Source organism: Perissodus microlepis, chromosome 7 (assembly GCF_051167445.1).
Source record: "Perissodus microlepis isolate ML-2025 ecotype Zambia chromosome 7, ASM5116744v1, whole genome shotgun sequence".
NCBI lineage: Eukaryota > Metazoa > Chordata > Actinopteri > Cichliformes > Cichlidae > Perissodus > Perissodus microlepis.
Genome location: NC_140467.1, coordinates 24,535,632 through 24,550,630, shown reverse-complemented (window position 1 = coordinate 24,550,630; position 14,999 = coordinate 24,535,632). Strand labels below are relative to the sequence as shown.

Sequence of the window (14,999 nt, the reverse complement as noted above, 5' to 3'; positions counted from 1 at the left end):
TCTGCTAACATATTAGTGCCAGACACAACAAGGTGCCTTTTAAGGTTTTGTAGAAGACCAGTCCAGAAGCATAATGTGTTGGCTGTTCATTGTATAAGACATGTTGATAACGAGAAGCGCAATGTTAATGCTCTGCTGTGACAATCAAATTAACCTAAATTATATTTTAATGGTAAACAAATAAAATGTTGAAGTTTGTGAATGCTGAGGTGACAAATGGACAGAGAGTCTCATGCAGGACCTGTCTTCATGCAGCAAGTACATCAGTGGCATTAACACCAACACTAATCTGGAGACCAGCTGCTCCTACATTCTGCAGTATAAAACACTGAGCAAAGGTCACAAGTTTCAAAGAAGCAGCACCGACAATCTACGATGTTCTCATGAAGCAGGATCTCAGTAACTGAAAACTTTGGTAGTCATTTTTGGGACCAAGGATTTTATCCTGTAAAAAAGTCTTGTTTGCTTAAAATGTTATTTAAAAAGCTGATTAGTTTATCTTAGTTTCAACAGATGGTGAAGAAGGTTGGGGGTGGAAAGTTGTTCTTGCTAAATGGAGGCAGAAGAGATTTCTAGCACAAGGGATGATGCAAAACCAAGATGGAATTTATATACTTTTTTTCACTGTTTGTTTTGTATTTACACTATTAGGATTCGTGTAATACTATCAATATCATATCATATGAATTTATAATAGTTCACCTAAACATTTTATTGCAAAGCTATCGAATTTTGTTTGCACGTTCAGTACATTTCGGTAATCATATTGTTGTACTTACAATTTTATTTTTAAATAGCTGGGATTTTTTTGTTGTTGTTGTTTTCTTTTTACTTTACTGCCACCTATATGGTATTGCTAAAGTACCCTAATGTCCACTAGATGGTGGTCTTCTCATGCTTTTCTCTTCCTTGGTTGATGGTGGGAAAAGAAGCATTGTAGAGCAGAGGTGGGCAATTCCAGGCCTCGAGGGCCGGTGTCCTGCAGGTTTTAGATATCACCCTGGGTCAACATACCTGAATCACATGATGAGTTCATTACCAGGCCTCTGGAGAACTTCAAGACATGTTGAGGAGGTAATTTAGCCATTTAAATCAGCTGTGTTGGATCAAGGACACATCTAAAACCATCACTTCTTGTTCAAGAGTGATGGGAGAAGGGCGCAGGAGATTGACAGATAGATTGGTGCTGCAGCCGCAGCGATGCGGACGCTGAACTGGTCCGTCGTGATGAAGAGAGAGCTGAGTGTAAAAGCAACACTCTCAATTTACTGGTCGATCATCCCCCAACTATCACCTATGATCACGAGCTGTGGGTAGGGACCGAAAGAACGAGATTGCGGATACAAGCTGCAGAAATGAGCTTCCTCTGAAGGGTGGCTGGCCTCTCCCTTAGAGATCGGGCGAGGAGCTCGTCCATCTGGGAGGGGCTCAGAGTAGAGCCGCTGCTCCTCCACATCAAAAGCAACCTGTTGAGGTGTTTCGGGCACCTTACAGGATACGTCCTGGGCACCTGAGTGAGGTGTTCCAGGTATGTCCCAAATGATGGTAGGCCCCAGGGCAGACCTAGGGCAGGCCCAGGACTCGCTGGAGTGGTTATGTCTCACGGCTGCCCTGGGAACCCTTTGGTGTTCCCCCGTACAAGCTGGAGGATGGAGGTCGATGGCTGGTGAGAGGAAGGTCTGGGCTTCTCTGCTTAGGCTGCTGCCCCCACCACCCGGCCCCAGATAACCGGAAAAAGATGGATGGATGGGTTTTAAATCTCTGCATAACACAGAATCTTATACTTGGGGTTGTTAATGACATCCTCCTGGCTACAGATGTAGGAGATCATGTGGTCTTCGTTCTCAGGGACTTAACAGCTGCCTTTGACATGGTGCATCACAATATTTTACTATCTCACTTGGAACACTGTGTAGGCATTTGTAGTACTGTTCTGCAGTGGTTTAGGTCTAAGAAAACTTTTTGTGTCAGTCTTCTTGGATTTCAGATCCTCCTCAGCTCTAGTCTTGTGTGGCGTACCACAGGGATCAATACTTGGACCTCTGCTTTTCCCCCTATATTGCTTGCCCCTTGGCTCTATTTTTAGGAGGCACAAAACTGCTTTCTATTTATATGCAAATGAGATGCAGGTTTATATGCCTCTAAAAGAGAAAAATTACTACTCCATTCAAGTGCTAAATGACTGTCTTTGAGGAAGTGAAAACTTGGTTGACTCTTAATTTTTTAAAATTTTAATGAAAATAAGACAGAGGTTCTGTCTATTCGGCCAGGTGTCACTGGTGGGTTATTTTCATGTGGACACTGGCTCTCTAGCACAGTATGGAAAGGCCACTGTCACCATTTGGTTTTTAAAATGGATAGTGATTTTTGGTTTGACAGTCAAGTGAGAGCAAGTAGTGAAATCCAGGTTTTTCAGCATAGGTAACTGGCCAAAATTGAACCCATCTTGTCAAAAAATGATCTCAGAACAGTATTCCATCCTTTTATTACAACTCGGCTGGATTAATGTAACTTGTTATACCTTGGTATTAGCCAGTCATCCTTGTCACATCTTCTGCTGGTCCAAAATGCTGCTGCAAGACTTTTAACTGGTACACAGAGAAGGAAATGTGTTACTCCTGTTTTATCCTCACTAATAAACTGATCTGCAAAGGCCAGTAATGTTATGGGAACAGAGCTGGACTCCCTTAGGGTGGTGCATATGGCCACCTATGTGTACAAACATGGAAATTAGAGCATCAAGGGAAGCAGGTAATTCTTTAGCTGCTAATTCTCTCTTTAGTTCATTATTTAAAAAGTACAGAAAAACACCTCAGAGGCCCTTTTCCTCCGAACCTGTCTCTTCAGCCAGAATCCAAAAGTTGAGTGATTAATCCTCAACACTCCTCTTACATTGCTTTAAAGAAAATAGCCTGTGAGTCGCTGAGTATGGATTAAAGCCTTTATCAAACACATTCCAGAATTTGTTTAAGAATTCTTCATGAGACATGGATGTTTGGGTCCCCATTTTAAGGCTCTTCCTCGCAGTAGCGCCATCAAGAAAACTAAGGCACACTGGGAAACAGGCCACGTCCTGACAATGCACCAAACCTGGTACACACACACACACACACACACACACACACACACACACACACACACACACACACACACACACACAGACTGGGAAAGGAGGAAGTGGAGGATAGGGAGCAACAACAGTGCAAAAAAAAATGGCAGATCACACTTTGAGGACCGACGGACCGTGACAAAATTATGCATAAACTACGTGATTTTGCATCTTTCATCTCTTTGTGTATGAGAACCTCTGGTGATTTGATACACCAGGATTGCCTTTCATGTATTACTGTTTAGGCTCAAAGTTTGATTGTATAAAGGCATGCAGTGACTTGAAAAAATGACTCCCCTCAAATGTCTTAAACCAAAAGCAACAAGCCTGTTTGGAAATTGTGAAGAGTAGAAAGTCCAGATATTGGTGTGAAAATGTAAGGATTAAAAGGGAAAAGGAAAAATAATCAAGTAAAACACAGATATTTAAAAATTCTACTACAATACATTAATCAAGGGTATGTACTTTGTTACTCTCCACCTCTGATCATGACTGAGTAAATGAACATGGTCATGGAGATGCTCTGACCATCTGTTGCTCTAAAGTGTTCTCTTCTTCACATTAAAAAGTTTCTTAAAATCTAAAATCTGGTCATTTAAGGAAATTCTCAAAACAAAACCCCTCCATGAATTAATCCTAACTGTTGGTAATATGTTGCATTTATTAAAGACTTTCTTTATGAAGATGGCTTTGTGAGTATTGAGTAACGTTGGAGGAGGGGACAACAAAACAATACTCGGGCATTTCTGCCCTGATATCACCCCAGGGACCCAAAAGAATTGGGTGCAGAGACAAAGAGATCATTCACAGCTTATCAGATGGAGATTTTCTGAGTTTTACAACACCAAGAGAGGAGGCAGTCATCCACCAACAGGTCTTAATTTGAACCACATTCAATAAAGAAGGGGAAGGTATGTAATCTGTTCAAGAAAATTGCTATTATAGCTTCTTTAAACTGTTTTACCTCATCAAACGATAAATAGCAGATACTAGACAAGGAATCAGTATTTCCATAGTTGCTAATAGTGTGAAGTTTTGCTTGGTAGTTAGTGGCCATTAAAAAGCAAAACAGTGGAAAATTGTTAGTTGCCCTTAACCGAGACTGTGAGAAGTTGTGACTGTTTTATCTAGTGCTGCCTGGCAGTGAGCTACTGTCCTTTGCCGTTGTCCCAGTGTGAAAAGACAAAAAGACTCATCATTCAATAACAGTTAAAAATGTCTATATCATATGTAGGTACTGGGTTGTCACAAGTTTTGGGCAACTCATTTGACAATTTGCCAGATTGACAATGTTAGGCTAAGATATTACTGAACATATGATTTTGCCTCAAGCTTCCAGCAATGCTAACATCACATAGCATGACAACAGAGATGGAAGAAACATTTTTGCAACTACTTATTTAAAATATTCACAAGAAAGAAACTGTTTATTGCAAGTACACTCCATTTGGACAAAATTTGCTTAGCCTCACTTTAATATCATTGCTCTGCAGGTTAAGCATTTACATTTTGTTGTTTACAAAGATTATAGGATATATTTCCCAGGGAACTTTCTCAGTAAAAATCGGAAGTAACAGATATATGATTTAGCACTGAAGTATACTAAAATGTGTTTTAAAGTAAGTTCATTAGTGTGTATTTTATTCAGTGACATGTATCACTTTTAAATCAGGTTTCTCTATTTCAGGGCTCCATTATTTATCATATAGTTATTTTATTCTCAAAGTGGTTGTATTGGGGGCTGATAATAAAACAAGTCCTCAGCAAGGAACAAGTGCCTTTTAATGAACAAAGCACATAAACTTACATAACTGAATGCAGCAGGAAATTACATGTATGTTTATCAGTTTGCAATCGTGACTTTTGCTGGACAACATTTTCTTCTTTTTTATGGCACCAGTCTCTAGTGGTGCAGTTTGATATCTAACATTACAGGACAAAACAATAGTATTTTGACTTAAATCTTGAAATTTCGACTTTATTTTCAAAATGACCCAAATTAATTTTTTTTCTTAAAGTGGCTCTTATTCTGCTTTGTAGTACAGTGGATGATAACGAGCCAAACAATGTAAACACACAAACAACACCTAAGACAAGATATGATTCTCTCCTCCGCATGACATTGTCATTAGTCACATGATTTTTTTGTCACAGCAATGCATTATCTGCATTATCAGAAAAGGACTTTTGCTTGCTTGCTTGCTAACATTTCAGGTAGTGATGGGTCAAACATCACATGCATCGATATGGTGTTTCGCTTTTTGTGCTTACTGCGTGCCCCAGTGCAGTATTGGTGTGTCTTTTCTTCAATTTTTAGTTGATAAGATTAAAGATCAATGCCTAAATTTCCCCAAAGCCTCCTTCTTGTTCTGCTAGTGAGGCCCCCCCTTCTCCCTCTTGGTCTACTTTGATAGGAGTTTTAGTGTGTCTACTAATCAGATTATGTCTGAATGGTGCTATCTGGAGTTCCTACAGGCTCGGTGCTGAGAGTTATTCTGTTTTTAATATACATTCTTCCTTTAGGCCAGATAATACAGCAGTTTCTTGATGTTTCTTATCATCTTTTGGCTGATGATATTCAGCCATACTGCTTCTGAAGATTACCAACTCTCCGCTTTGATTGACTGCTGAAAAAACATTAAGCAATGGTTGAACAACACCTACTTACTCAAAGGAGCTTGCAAAGAAAAGCGTCTGGACTTCTTTAAGTTTACTTGAAGACGTTTCACCTCTCATCCGAGAAGCTTCTTCAGTTCTAAGGTCAAATGGTGGAGAGTCCCAGATATAAACCTAGTGGGAGTATCCCCCCACAGAGGGACAAAAGGACCCCCTGATGATCTTCTAATCGCCTGAGCCAAGGTGTGAAACTGGGTGTGGGTCCCAATCAGCCAGAGTTTCGGGTGTGTTCATTGTGAAACCTGGCCCCACCTTATCATGCGAATTCCTGAGGTCAGATGGCCCAGGATGTGAGTGGGCGTTAAGGCGTCTGGGAAGGGATCTCAAAACTGGATTATAAATGGCAGAGAGTTGGTGTCGTAAACCCCCGCCTCTGTTCAAAGATGGTCGCTCACAGTGGACATAGATGGCTTCTTTCACTCCTCTTTCAAACCATCTGTCCTCTCTGTCCAAAATGTGAACATTGGCTCTTCTGTGTTGTGCCATGCCATGTGCATGGCACAACACAGAAGAGCCACCTCCACAGGACAAGACTCAGCAGTCCATCTGCATCTTAAGGATAAAGGACACTCTTTCGAGGATGCCAATGTTCACATTTTGGACAGAGAGGACAGATGGTTTGAAAGAGGAGTGAAAGAAGCCATCTATGTCCACTGTGAGCGACCATCTTTGAACAGAGGCGGGGGTTTACGACACCAACTCTCTGCCATTTATAATCCAGTTTTGAGATCCCTTCCCAGACGCCTTAACGCCCACTCACATCCTGGGCCATCTGACCTCAGGAATTCGCATGATAAGGTGGGGCCAGGTTTCACAATGAACACACCCGAAACTCTGGCTGATTGGGACCCACACCCAGTTTCACACCTTGGCTCAGGCGATTAGAAGATCATCAGGGGGTCCTTTTGTCCCTCTGTGGGGGGATACTCCCACTAGGTTTATATCTGGGACTCTCCACCATTTGACCTTAGAACTGAAGAAGCTTCTCGGATGAGAGGTGAAACGTCTTCAAGTAAACTTAAAGAAGTCCAGACGCTTTTCTTTGCAAGCTCCTTTGACTACGATGACCTGGATGACTGAGAACCTTCACAGACAACACCTACTTACAGCTAAAGCCAGACAAAACTGAAACCTTGATTATTGCACCGGACAGTTCAATGTCTGACATTAAACAGCAACCAGGTGATTTAGGTATCTTGCAGAAGCGTAGCCTCAGTAATTTAGTTGTTATTTGTGATTAAGCTTTTCTTGGGAGCGAAACTTAAAACGGATAGTAAGATTCTGCTTTTTAAATTTATTTTATTTTTCTCCAAAACTCTGCAGCGAGACTACTGACTCGCTCAAACAGAGGAAATCATATAACTTCTGCTTTAAAGTTGCTACACTGGCTCCCAATCAGATCTAGATTTCATTTTAAAATTTTACATGGACATTACATGGACAGGCCCCTCACTATATTGCTGATTTGATTCATATATATATATATATACACCTCTTTTTGTACACAGAGGTCATTAATTCATAGACCTTCAAAAAGCAGCTAAAGACATTTTATTTCAAAAAGCTTTTAATTAGACCAGGGCTTTTATGATGCATTTATGATTGTGTTGTGTTTCGTTACTTCTCGTGTGAAGCACTTTGTCACATCTGTCTGTGAAACGTTGCTATATAAATACACTTTATTTACTTTACTTCTACTATCAAAGCACAGGGCTAACTTCAGAATGCACATATGCTCAACATTATGATTTAAACCTTTAAATAATGCTTTGAAAACCAATATCAGTGGGTGTATTAAACACATTAAGGATAATAATGCTAATGTTTTTAAAAAAAAGACCTTTAGTGAGGTCATTATTAGAGTTGATATTTAAAGCTATAAACCCAGAATGAGTTCTGAGATGAGGCCAGTGGGAACGTGATTAGTTAATAACAAAGACAAATAATGAAGTGAACAACCTGTTGATGAAACTTAATGAAATGAGAGATCACCTAAGTGATAACCAGTGACTAAATCACGTTTCAAAGCAGTTTGTTTCCCTAAAAATGAAAAAATATACAAAGTAAACTTGGATCCATTTTGTACCTAATCAAGTTTTGACCAAAATTTAATACCAAATATCCAGGAGTTATAGTTAGTTTATAGCTGTTTAGATATTTTGATCTAGATCAAAGGGGTGGATCAACCAACTGTTAATCATGACACATGACAACAACAGTTTACTCCCTGTTCCAGTCTGGACCAGATGAATTAGGTTGCTTCTCACTCACAGTTCCATTGCATTCATCTGTGATGAAACATAAAATTGAATCTCATGTGGATGTTTATACTCAGATCTTGTACTTGGGGGGTCTTTCTTGTGGTCTGAATTCACCATGTTTCCAGGGGTTCCTGCTTTCAGCGGTTTGGAGACCAGCCTGAGCGCCTTCACCACACTCTGCTTGTCTTGGATCAGCATCACCAGAAAAAAACATTCAGTCTGCAGGATATTGAAGCTGGTGCAAAACACACTGCCTAAAGAAATGCATTTTAATCTGAGTGGGAGGAAACTTTCTGATAATCTTTCAACAACTTATTTGTGACTGTAACTGCCTTCTTCTCTACCACATTCTTCTGCAGTTCTCAACTTACTGATCCAAAACTACTGAAATCATACACTTCTTGTGCCATTAAAATCATTGGTGAACAATCCAGGGCTTTCTTAGATGAATGTAAAGCAGAAATGATCAGAGAAGCCTCAGCCCACCAGTGGTTTCCTGCTCCCCTGCTCTGGTTACAGTCCTGAAAAAAGAATGATGGGAGATTTTCCATGCATTCTTGGAGACAACCTCAGTACCCATGTTTCCTAAGAGACTGGCCACAATGTCTTTCCCCTAACTCTGGAAAAACTGAAATATGATTACTTGCTTGTGAGGGGTTCCAAGAGCAATTAGTGGATGATGGTGTAACATAAAAAGCTGTAGAGAACAGTGATTGAAGAAAATAACAGTCTTAGTTTGAAAAAGGCTAAACAAGAGTTTGCCTGTCCTACTGCATGTGTGCATGACTATATATACAATGGGGTTTCTACTGTAGATTTAAAGAAAACGTACTTTGTAGAATTTAGTAAGTAAGTGTCTCATTCTGACACTACTGAAAAGATTATGAAAAGGCAAATATCAGACAACCTATTTTCAAACTTTGTCATATTTGTACGATATTTACTTAAAGGCATTATATAGTTTTTAAACTGTTAAGTTAAATATGAGTTCCTGTTACATTTTTGAGTTCATGAAACCTAGTTTTGATTCACTTTTACTATTTTGCAGTTTAAATAAGCACTATTTAAATGTTTAATTTCACTGCAATCATTTCTGTTAAAACATTCTTATGCTTTGACTGAAAGTCTATGCGTTTTAACATCAACGTGTATAAATATTTAATTTGGTTGGCTAGTGGGAAAGCATCAATGTAAGCATTTGCAGTATCAAAACTTCTAAATGTTAACTAAAATAATATGCATGTTGTGTTTTGAGTTTGTTGAGTTATATTTATTGTTAAACCCTTTGGATTGTGCTTAATTTTCCTTCATGTAGCAAATCTATGATACGATGGGTGAGGAGAGTTGCTGGGCTGATGACCATCATTGTGTTAGCAGAGACCACAATGGGTTGAACTACTTAATGCAAAAAGGAGGACTTGCAAAGTGTACTTCGAGGTCTTTATAATGCAATTTCTAATACAATTTTTTTTTAAAATATAAAACATTTTAGAGATCAGTGTTTAATACTTTAAAAAGTAGTTTTTAAATGACCATAATCCTATAGAAGAGTGAATGAATAATAAGGCACATCAACTGAACATATTTCAATTCTTCTTGTAAGTACTTTAATTTATTTCATCATTAATTTACTCAGTGGCAATCTCTTTCATTCACAAGAAGCATGCAGCAAATTGCCTTCCAATACCAGCATAAATGGTGATGTCACAGTTGGCATGCATACAGCCATTGGAGTGACTATAAATCAAGCTTGTTGCTAGTTTTACCTTTAGAATATGCGACTGTCCCATGCACCATGACTCACAGGTATGTCTGCATTTTGTGGTTGGTGTGTTTGAGCCATGCAGTAGTAAATAACAGTTAAGTTTTTAGGTATTTAAGCTATGTTATGTTTTAAATTCATGACAAAATATTACTGTGGCTTTTCTGATTTCTTTCTGCAATTTTTTAAGGGACACTTTGCTAATTCACCACAGACTTTCCTCAAACTATCTCATATTGGTGGTTTTAATGTTTAAAAAGTGTGTGGTTTTACCAGCCCCCCTCTCTCTCGTGATTTGCACCAATATTCACTCCATTGCTCTTTGTAGAACAAGGTAGCTTTGTTTCTTGCATTATTGGGGAATTTAGAGCATTCACTTCAGTGCTCATCACTTATGCGCTTCATGATTGTTCCTGCTCATTGAAGCTCATAATGCATTTATTTTCCCTCTGAAAATGTAATATCTGCTCTCCCTCTCTGTGCAGGACTACTAATTGTTCTTTGAGGAATCAAGGGCCATGGTGCTAATGGCACTCCATCTCCTGCTGCTGGTCTTATGGGTTTGCATAGTTGATGGTGACCAGACCAAACCAACCCAACCACCTCTGATACCTCATAAGCCTTTCGTTGTAGTCTGGAATGCTCCCACTGAGTCATGTCGGCTTCGATTCAAGGTGGACTTGGACCTTAGCATTTTTGATATTGTAGCAAACCTCAATGAAACTCTAAGTGGACCAAATGTCACCATCTTCTACCACAGCCGTCTGGGATACTACCCATACTACTCGAACTCTGGGATCCCAATAAATGGTGGCCTGCCGCAGAACCAAAGCATCTCCAAACATCTTGGAAAAGCCCGGGCTGACATTGACAAGTTGATCCCCCACAAAGATTTCCGAGGCTTAGGCGTCATTGACTGGGAGAACTGGAGGCCTCAGTGGGTCAGAAACTGGGGCTCTAAAGACATCTACCGCAAAAGGTCCAGGGAACAGATCCGAAAACTTCACCCAAATTGGCCAGAGAGCAAAGTTGAAAAGGAAGCGAAGGAAGGCTTTGAGAGAGCTGGACAAGCTTTCATGAATCTGACCTTGGCATTGGCTCAAGGTCGCAGACCAGGTGGACTGTGGGGGTATTATCTGTTTCCAGACTGCTACAACTATGGCTACAAACAACATCCACAACATTACACTGGGGAATGTCCAAATGTTGAACATGTTCGCAATGACCATCTGATATGGCTCTGGAAGGAGAGCACAGCCCTCTATCCATCCATCTACCTAGACTATGAGCTAAAGTCCTCCTCTAACACAGTCAAGTTTGTCCATTATCGAGTCAAGGAAGCTATGAGGATTGCATCCATTGCACGTGCGGATTTCACATTGCCTGTGTTTGTCTACTCCCGACCATTCTATGCCTACACCTTTGTAGTTCTGTCAGAGGTAGGCCTTAAGCTCTTTAATTACACCTTCATGGTGTGTGTGCCAACTGGACACATTTAAAAAGCAAAAAAGTGTCTATTGGCCTAATAATTAAGCTGTATACAACATACTGCAATGTTTGGGGGACCATTTTTCCTTATGATCCACTTCACAATTATCCCTGCTTTGCTTTGCTCTTTTGACGTTAACATATCCTAGTATTTACCACAAAGATGGTTGTAGACAAGAGAAAATTAATAGATTGTGCAATGGTGGATATAAAGAATTCCTGGATCTCTTTAAAGGCATCATAAATTGAAGTGTTAACAGTGTTTACTGGCAAAATATACACCTGTCCTTTTCTTTAAGAGTGACCTGATTCATACTATTGGGGAAAGCGCTGCCTTGGGAGCATCAGGTGTCGTCCTTTGGGGATCCTCAGAGTATGCTCAATCACAGGTAACTGCTAGACATACAGACAAAAATAGAAACAGATTTAAAAAAATTTGAGGAGCTGTGTAAAATGTAAATAAAAGAAAAAGAAAAAATTATCATAAGAAAAATATTTGCTCATTTTGAATTTGATGGCTGCCATCAGGTAGTTCTGGGGGCTGGGAGGTGGCCTGGGGCAGGGATGAAGAAATTCAGGGGGCTGACTGTTTGGCCCACGGCAAGGATGAAATAGTTCATTGGCCACCGGATCAGTCAGAAGGTGAGCAGAGGAGACAAAGTTCGGTGGCCGGGTCAAGAGGTCAGGGGAGAAGACAGGCCACTTCAGGAGGCTGACCAGGGGAGCAGTGCCAGAGATGGAGTTCAGGAGGCTTGGCTGGACTGATGGTGCCAACAAAGGCCCTGTGTGTCCATTACTGAAGGCTGACAATGGTAATGAAGGCGACCATCAGAAGGACGACTTTATGAAAACCCTCTAGAGGCCACCGTCGGGATAGAAGAGTTAAGGTGGATTGGCTGGGATTGATGATGGTAATGAGGATGCCATTCAAAAATGTAGGTTAAAGCTCTATAATGCAAAGAAGAAGCCATGTGTGAACATAACCAGCAACTGGTCTCTAGAGATCCCCAAAAATCACAGACTTTTATTTAAAGGAGAGATACCACACAGTGGTAAACATGTCTCTGTCCCAACCTTTGAGACATTTTGCTGCCACCATTTTCAAAATGAGCTAAAGTCTTGATGTGTAAAAGCAGCACCAAATAAAACAATACAAAAGAACTTCCTTCTAAAATAAGTTAAATGCTAAAATAAAACTAATTGTGCTGCACTACAGTGGCCTAACATATAAAAGACACGAGAAGCACTGCAAGGAATATATTTAAAAAGCAAACACCACATGTCAAAGCTCAAATGCATGACAATTTACATTGCAACCCAAAGGGGGGGAAAACATAAGAAAGTCTGCAGTGCCCACCACCAGTCAAAATCACTGTGGTACATGCAAAAAACACAGAAAAAAATCCCACTAATTTCTGTGCAGTTCCTTTACTGTCTGAAAACACAGAAACAAGGACCTTACACTAGTCTCCAATGTGATGCCTTGATGTTAGCTATATTGAAACTACAAGAAGATGGACTGCCAAACATGCCAGAGTGTGTTCTAACCCTGTTGTTTTATGGAGGTCTTATAAACAAAAACACCCTGTGAAAATATCCCTTCATAATAAAGGCTGGTATTTTAAAGAAGGCCCATTTGGGCCCAGATTTACTAATGTCTGCAGTAGCCAAAAGACTTCTTTAGATGTTAACATAACGAGGCTCAGTGTCAGTTTTGTGACTGAAAGTTATGAAGAGTAATTTTGTGGCTGGCCTTACGGTATATGTATTTGCAAGAGTCTCACTTTCAGGAGGAGAATATTTTAACCAGTCACGTTATCAGAATGAGTGACTAATCAGCACTTTGCACAGATGGCTCAATGCTCCTATTGCACTGCCAAAACTTTGGCTCTGTCCTAAAACTCTTCACTCTGTCCTCATGCGCATTTAGAGGTGAGCCCCATAATAATACCGTTTTCATAAGACAGAGGGGAAATGATTTGAAATGAGCTTCTTTCGGTTTCACTCTATTTCCGGCTGCATGTTTGTCTATAAATTACAGTGGTAAACATAATAAAATACTCCATTTTACTGTGTAATGCTTCAAGGTCATAGGTCAAAGGTCAGGGTTATTCAAATTAATCAAATGCTTTAGTTTTCATTGGATCACCTCCAAACTTTAAAGCAGTATATTAGTCATTGGAGGGCATAATTTATTAGTGCTTTTCTAGTCCTCAACCTTTATATTTTATGACAGTTCAGCACAAGAAAATGTCTTTAAAGTAGGGAATAAAAAAGCTAATGGTGTTGACAATGCTGTTGAAAATTAAATACAATATATTATTCTAATAAACGTCTTATACATTTGACTTAGAATTTCTCCTTCCTCCCCTAGAGAAACTGCCTAACGGTGAAGAAGTACATCAATGGTCCTCTGGGACATTATGTCATCAATGTCACATCAGCAGCTAAGCTGTGCAGCAAAGCATTGTGCAAAAAGAATGGTAGATGCATCCGTAAGAGCCTGGACTCAGACACTTACCTACACCTGAACCCACGCTTCTTCCACATCCACCACAACTCAGCTCCCAGCGGCCCTCGCTTTCACATCAGTGGCCACCTAAACAACCACGACATCCTGGACATGAAGCAAAAGTTTACCTGCCAGTGCTACCAGGGCTGGACAGGTGTTTACTGTGAGGTACCTCAGACTATGCCACCTCTTCCTCTTCCTCCCCCACTTCAACCCACTGTGCCGGTACTTCGCCCCCAGGGGATCAATCTGCTGGGAGACATCCTGCTCCTCCTGTCACTCCATTTCTTCTGTCTATGTGTCATCATATTCCTGGGACTTTGTTTGATTATCAAGTCTCTCATATTGTAGACACAAAGATTTTATTTAGGACCAGAGAGTTGCTGTAAATTCTTTGCCAAACCACAAGTGTGATCAGCCACAGTTCATGCCAATGTCCCCTAGTTGAAGAAAACTGTTTGTATTGAAAAAATGAGAAATTCTCAGATTTGGCCTATAAATGCAAAGCTCAGTCTGATCGTGGTCTGATCCAGGCAACAATGTTTGCATCTGTGTTAAAGTTCAATTCAGGAAAAATGTACATTGCGGTTTTATTTATGTCACAAATTGCAAATTTAGATTTCCATAATGTTCCCACTAAACAATATTTTTGAGTTTTTGTTTTTTGGTCTTTGTTTTTAGTTTTACCTGACTGTTGGCTGCTGACCAGCATTCATTTCAATTCAGTTTGATTTATATAATCCCAAATCACAAAAATGTTGCCTCAAGGTGCTCTTACTTTCCATTTGAAGGGAAAATGATAACAATCTGGGAGTAGAGAAATATAAAAATTCTGTAATCCATATAGGCTTTTCTAAGTTCAGTGGATTGGGCTTAAACTTGCCCAGTTGCTGGTATTCAGGAACTTTATTGTCACTCCATATTTTGATACAAGTTCTCGCAACTAAATAAAGTTTCTCTCTTGAATAATATGTTCTAGATTCTTTTTATCCCCTTTACATGCCATGATGCAAAAGTCAGTAGGTTCTAATTTTTGGACAAATATCTGGATTGTTCCAAATGGGAGCTACACGGGATAAGTGAAGACTTATTATTATTTATTTTTACTTATTTATCTTATTTAATTAAAAAATTCCCACAGGCTGTCAAGGACGTGTTTAAGTTAAGGCTTTTAAAGCAGTTATAATGCTC

The 14,999-nt window shown here is 39.8% G+C and overlaps 1 protein-coding gene across 1 annotated transcript; it reads left to right on the top strand.

Moving 5' to 3' along the window:
• Positions 1 to 3,940: 3,940 nt before the first annotated feature.
• On the top strand, positions 3,941 to 14,651 carry hyal6 (hyaluronoglucosaminidase 6). The gene is made up of 4 exons (XM_084934314.1): positions 3,941 to 4,020; positions 10,294 to 11,247; positions 11,596 to 11,685; positions 13,671 to 14,651. Exons 2-4 carry the CDS (start codon positions 10,327 to 10,329, stop codon positions 14,157 to 14,159), a joined length of 1,500 nt encoding a protein of 499 aa, XP_084790440.1. The 5' UTR covers positions 3,941 to 4,020; positions 10,294 to 10,326; the 3' UTR covers positions 14,160 to 14,651.
• Positions 14,652 to 14,999: the final 348 nt, after the last annotated feature.

Bases quoted from the DNA above. Each gene is read 5' to 3' on its own strand.
- hyal6 (XM_084934314.1), top strand. From the start codon at position 10,327: ATGGTGCTAATGGCACTCCATCTCCTGCTGCTGGTCTTATGGGTTTGC. The intron at 11,248-11,595 runs GTAGGCCTTAAG...CTTTTCTTTAAG, and splicing joins CCTTTGTAGTTCTGTCAGAG to AGTGACCTGATTCATACTAT. The intron at 11,686-13,670 runs GTAACTGCTAGA...TTCCTCCCCTAG, and splicing joins CAGAGTATGCTCAATCACAG to AGAAACTGCCTAACGGTGAA.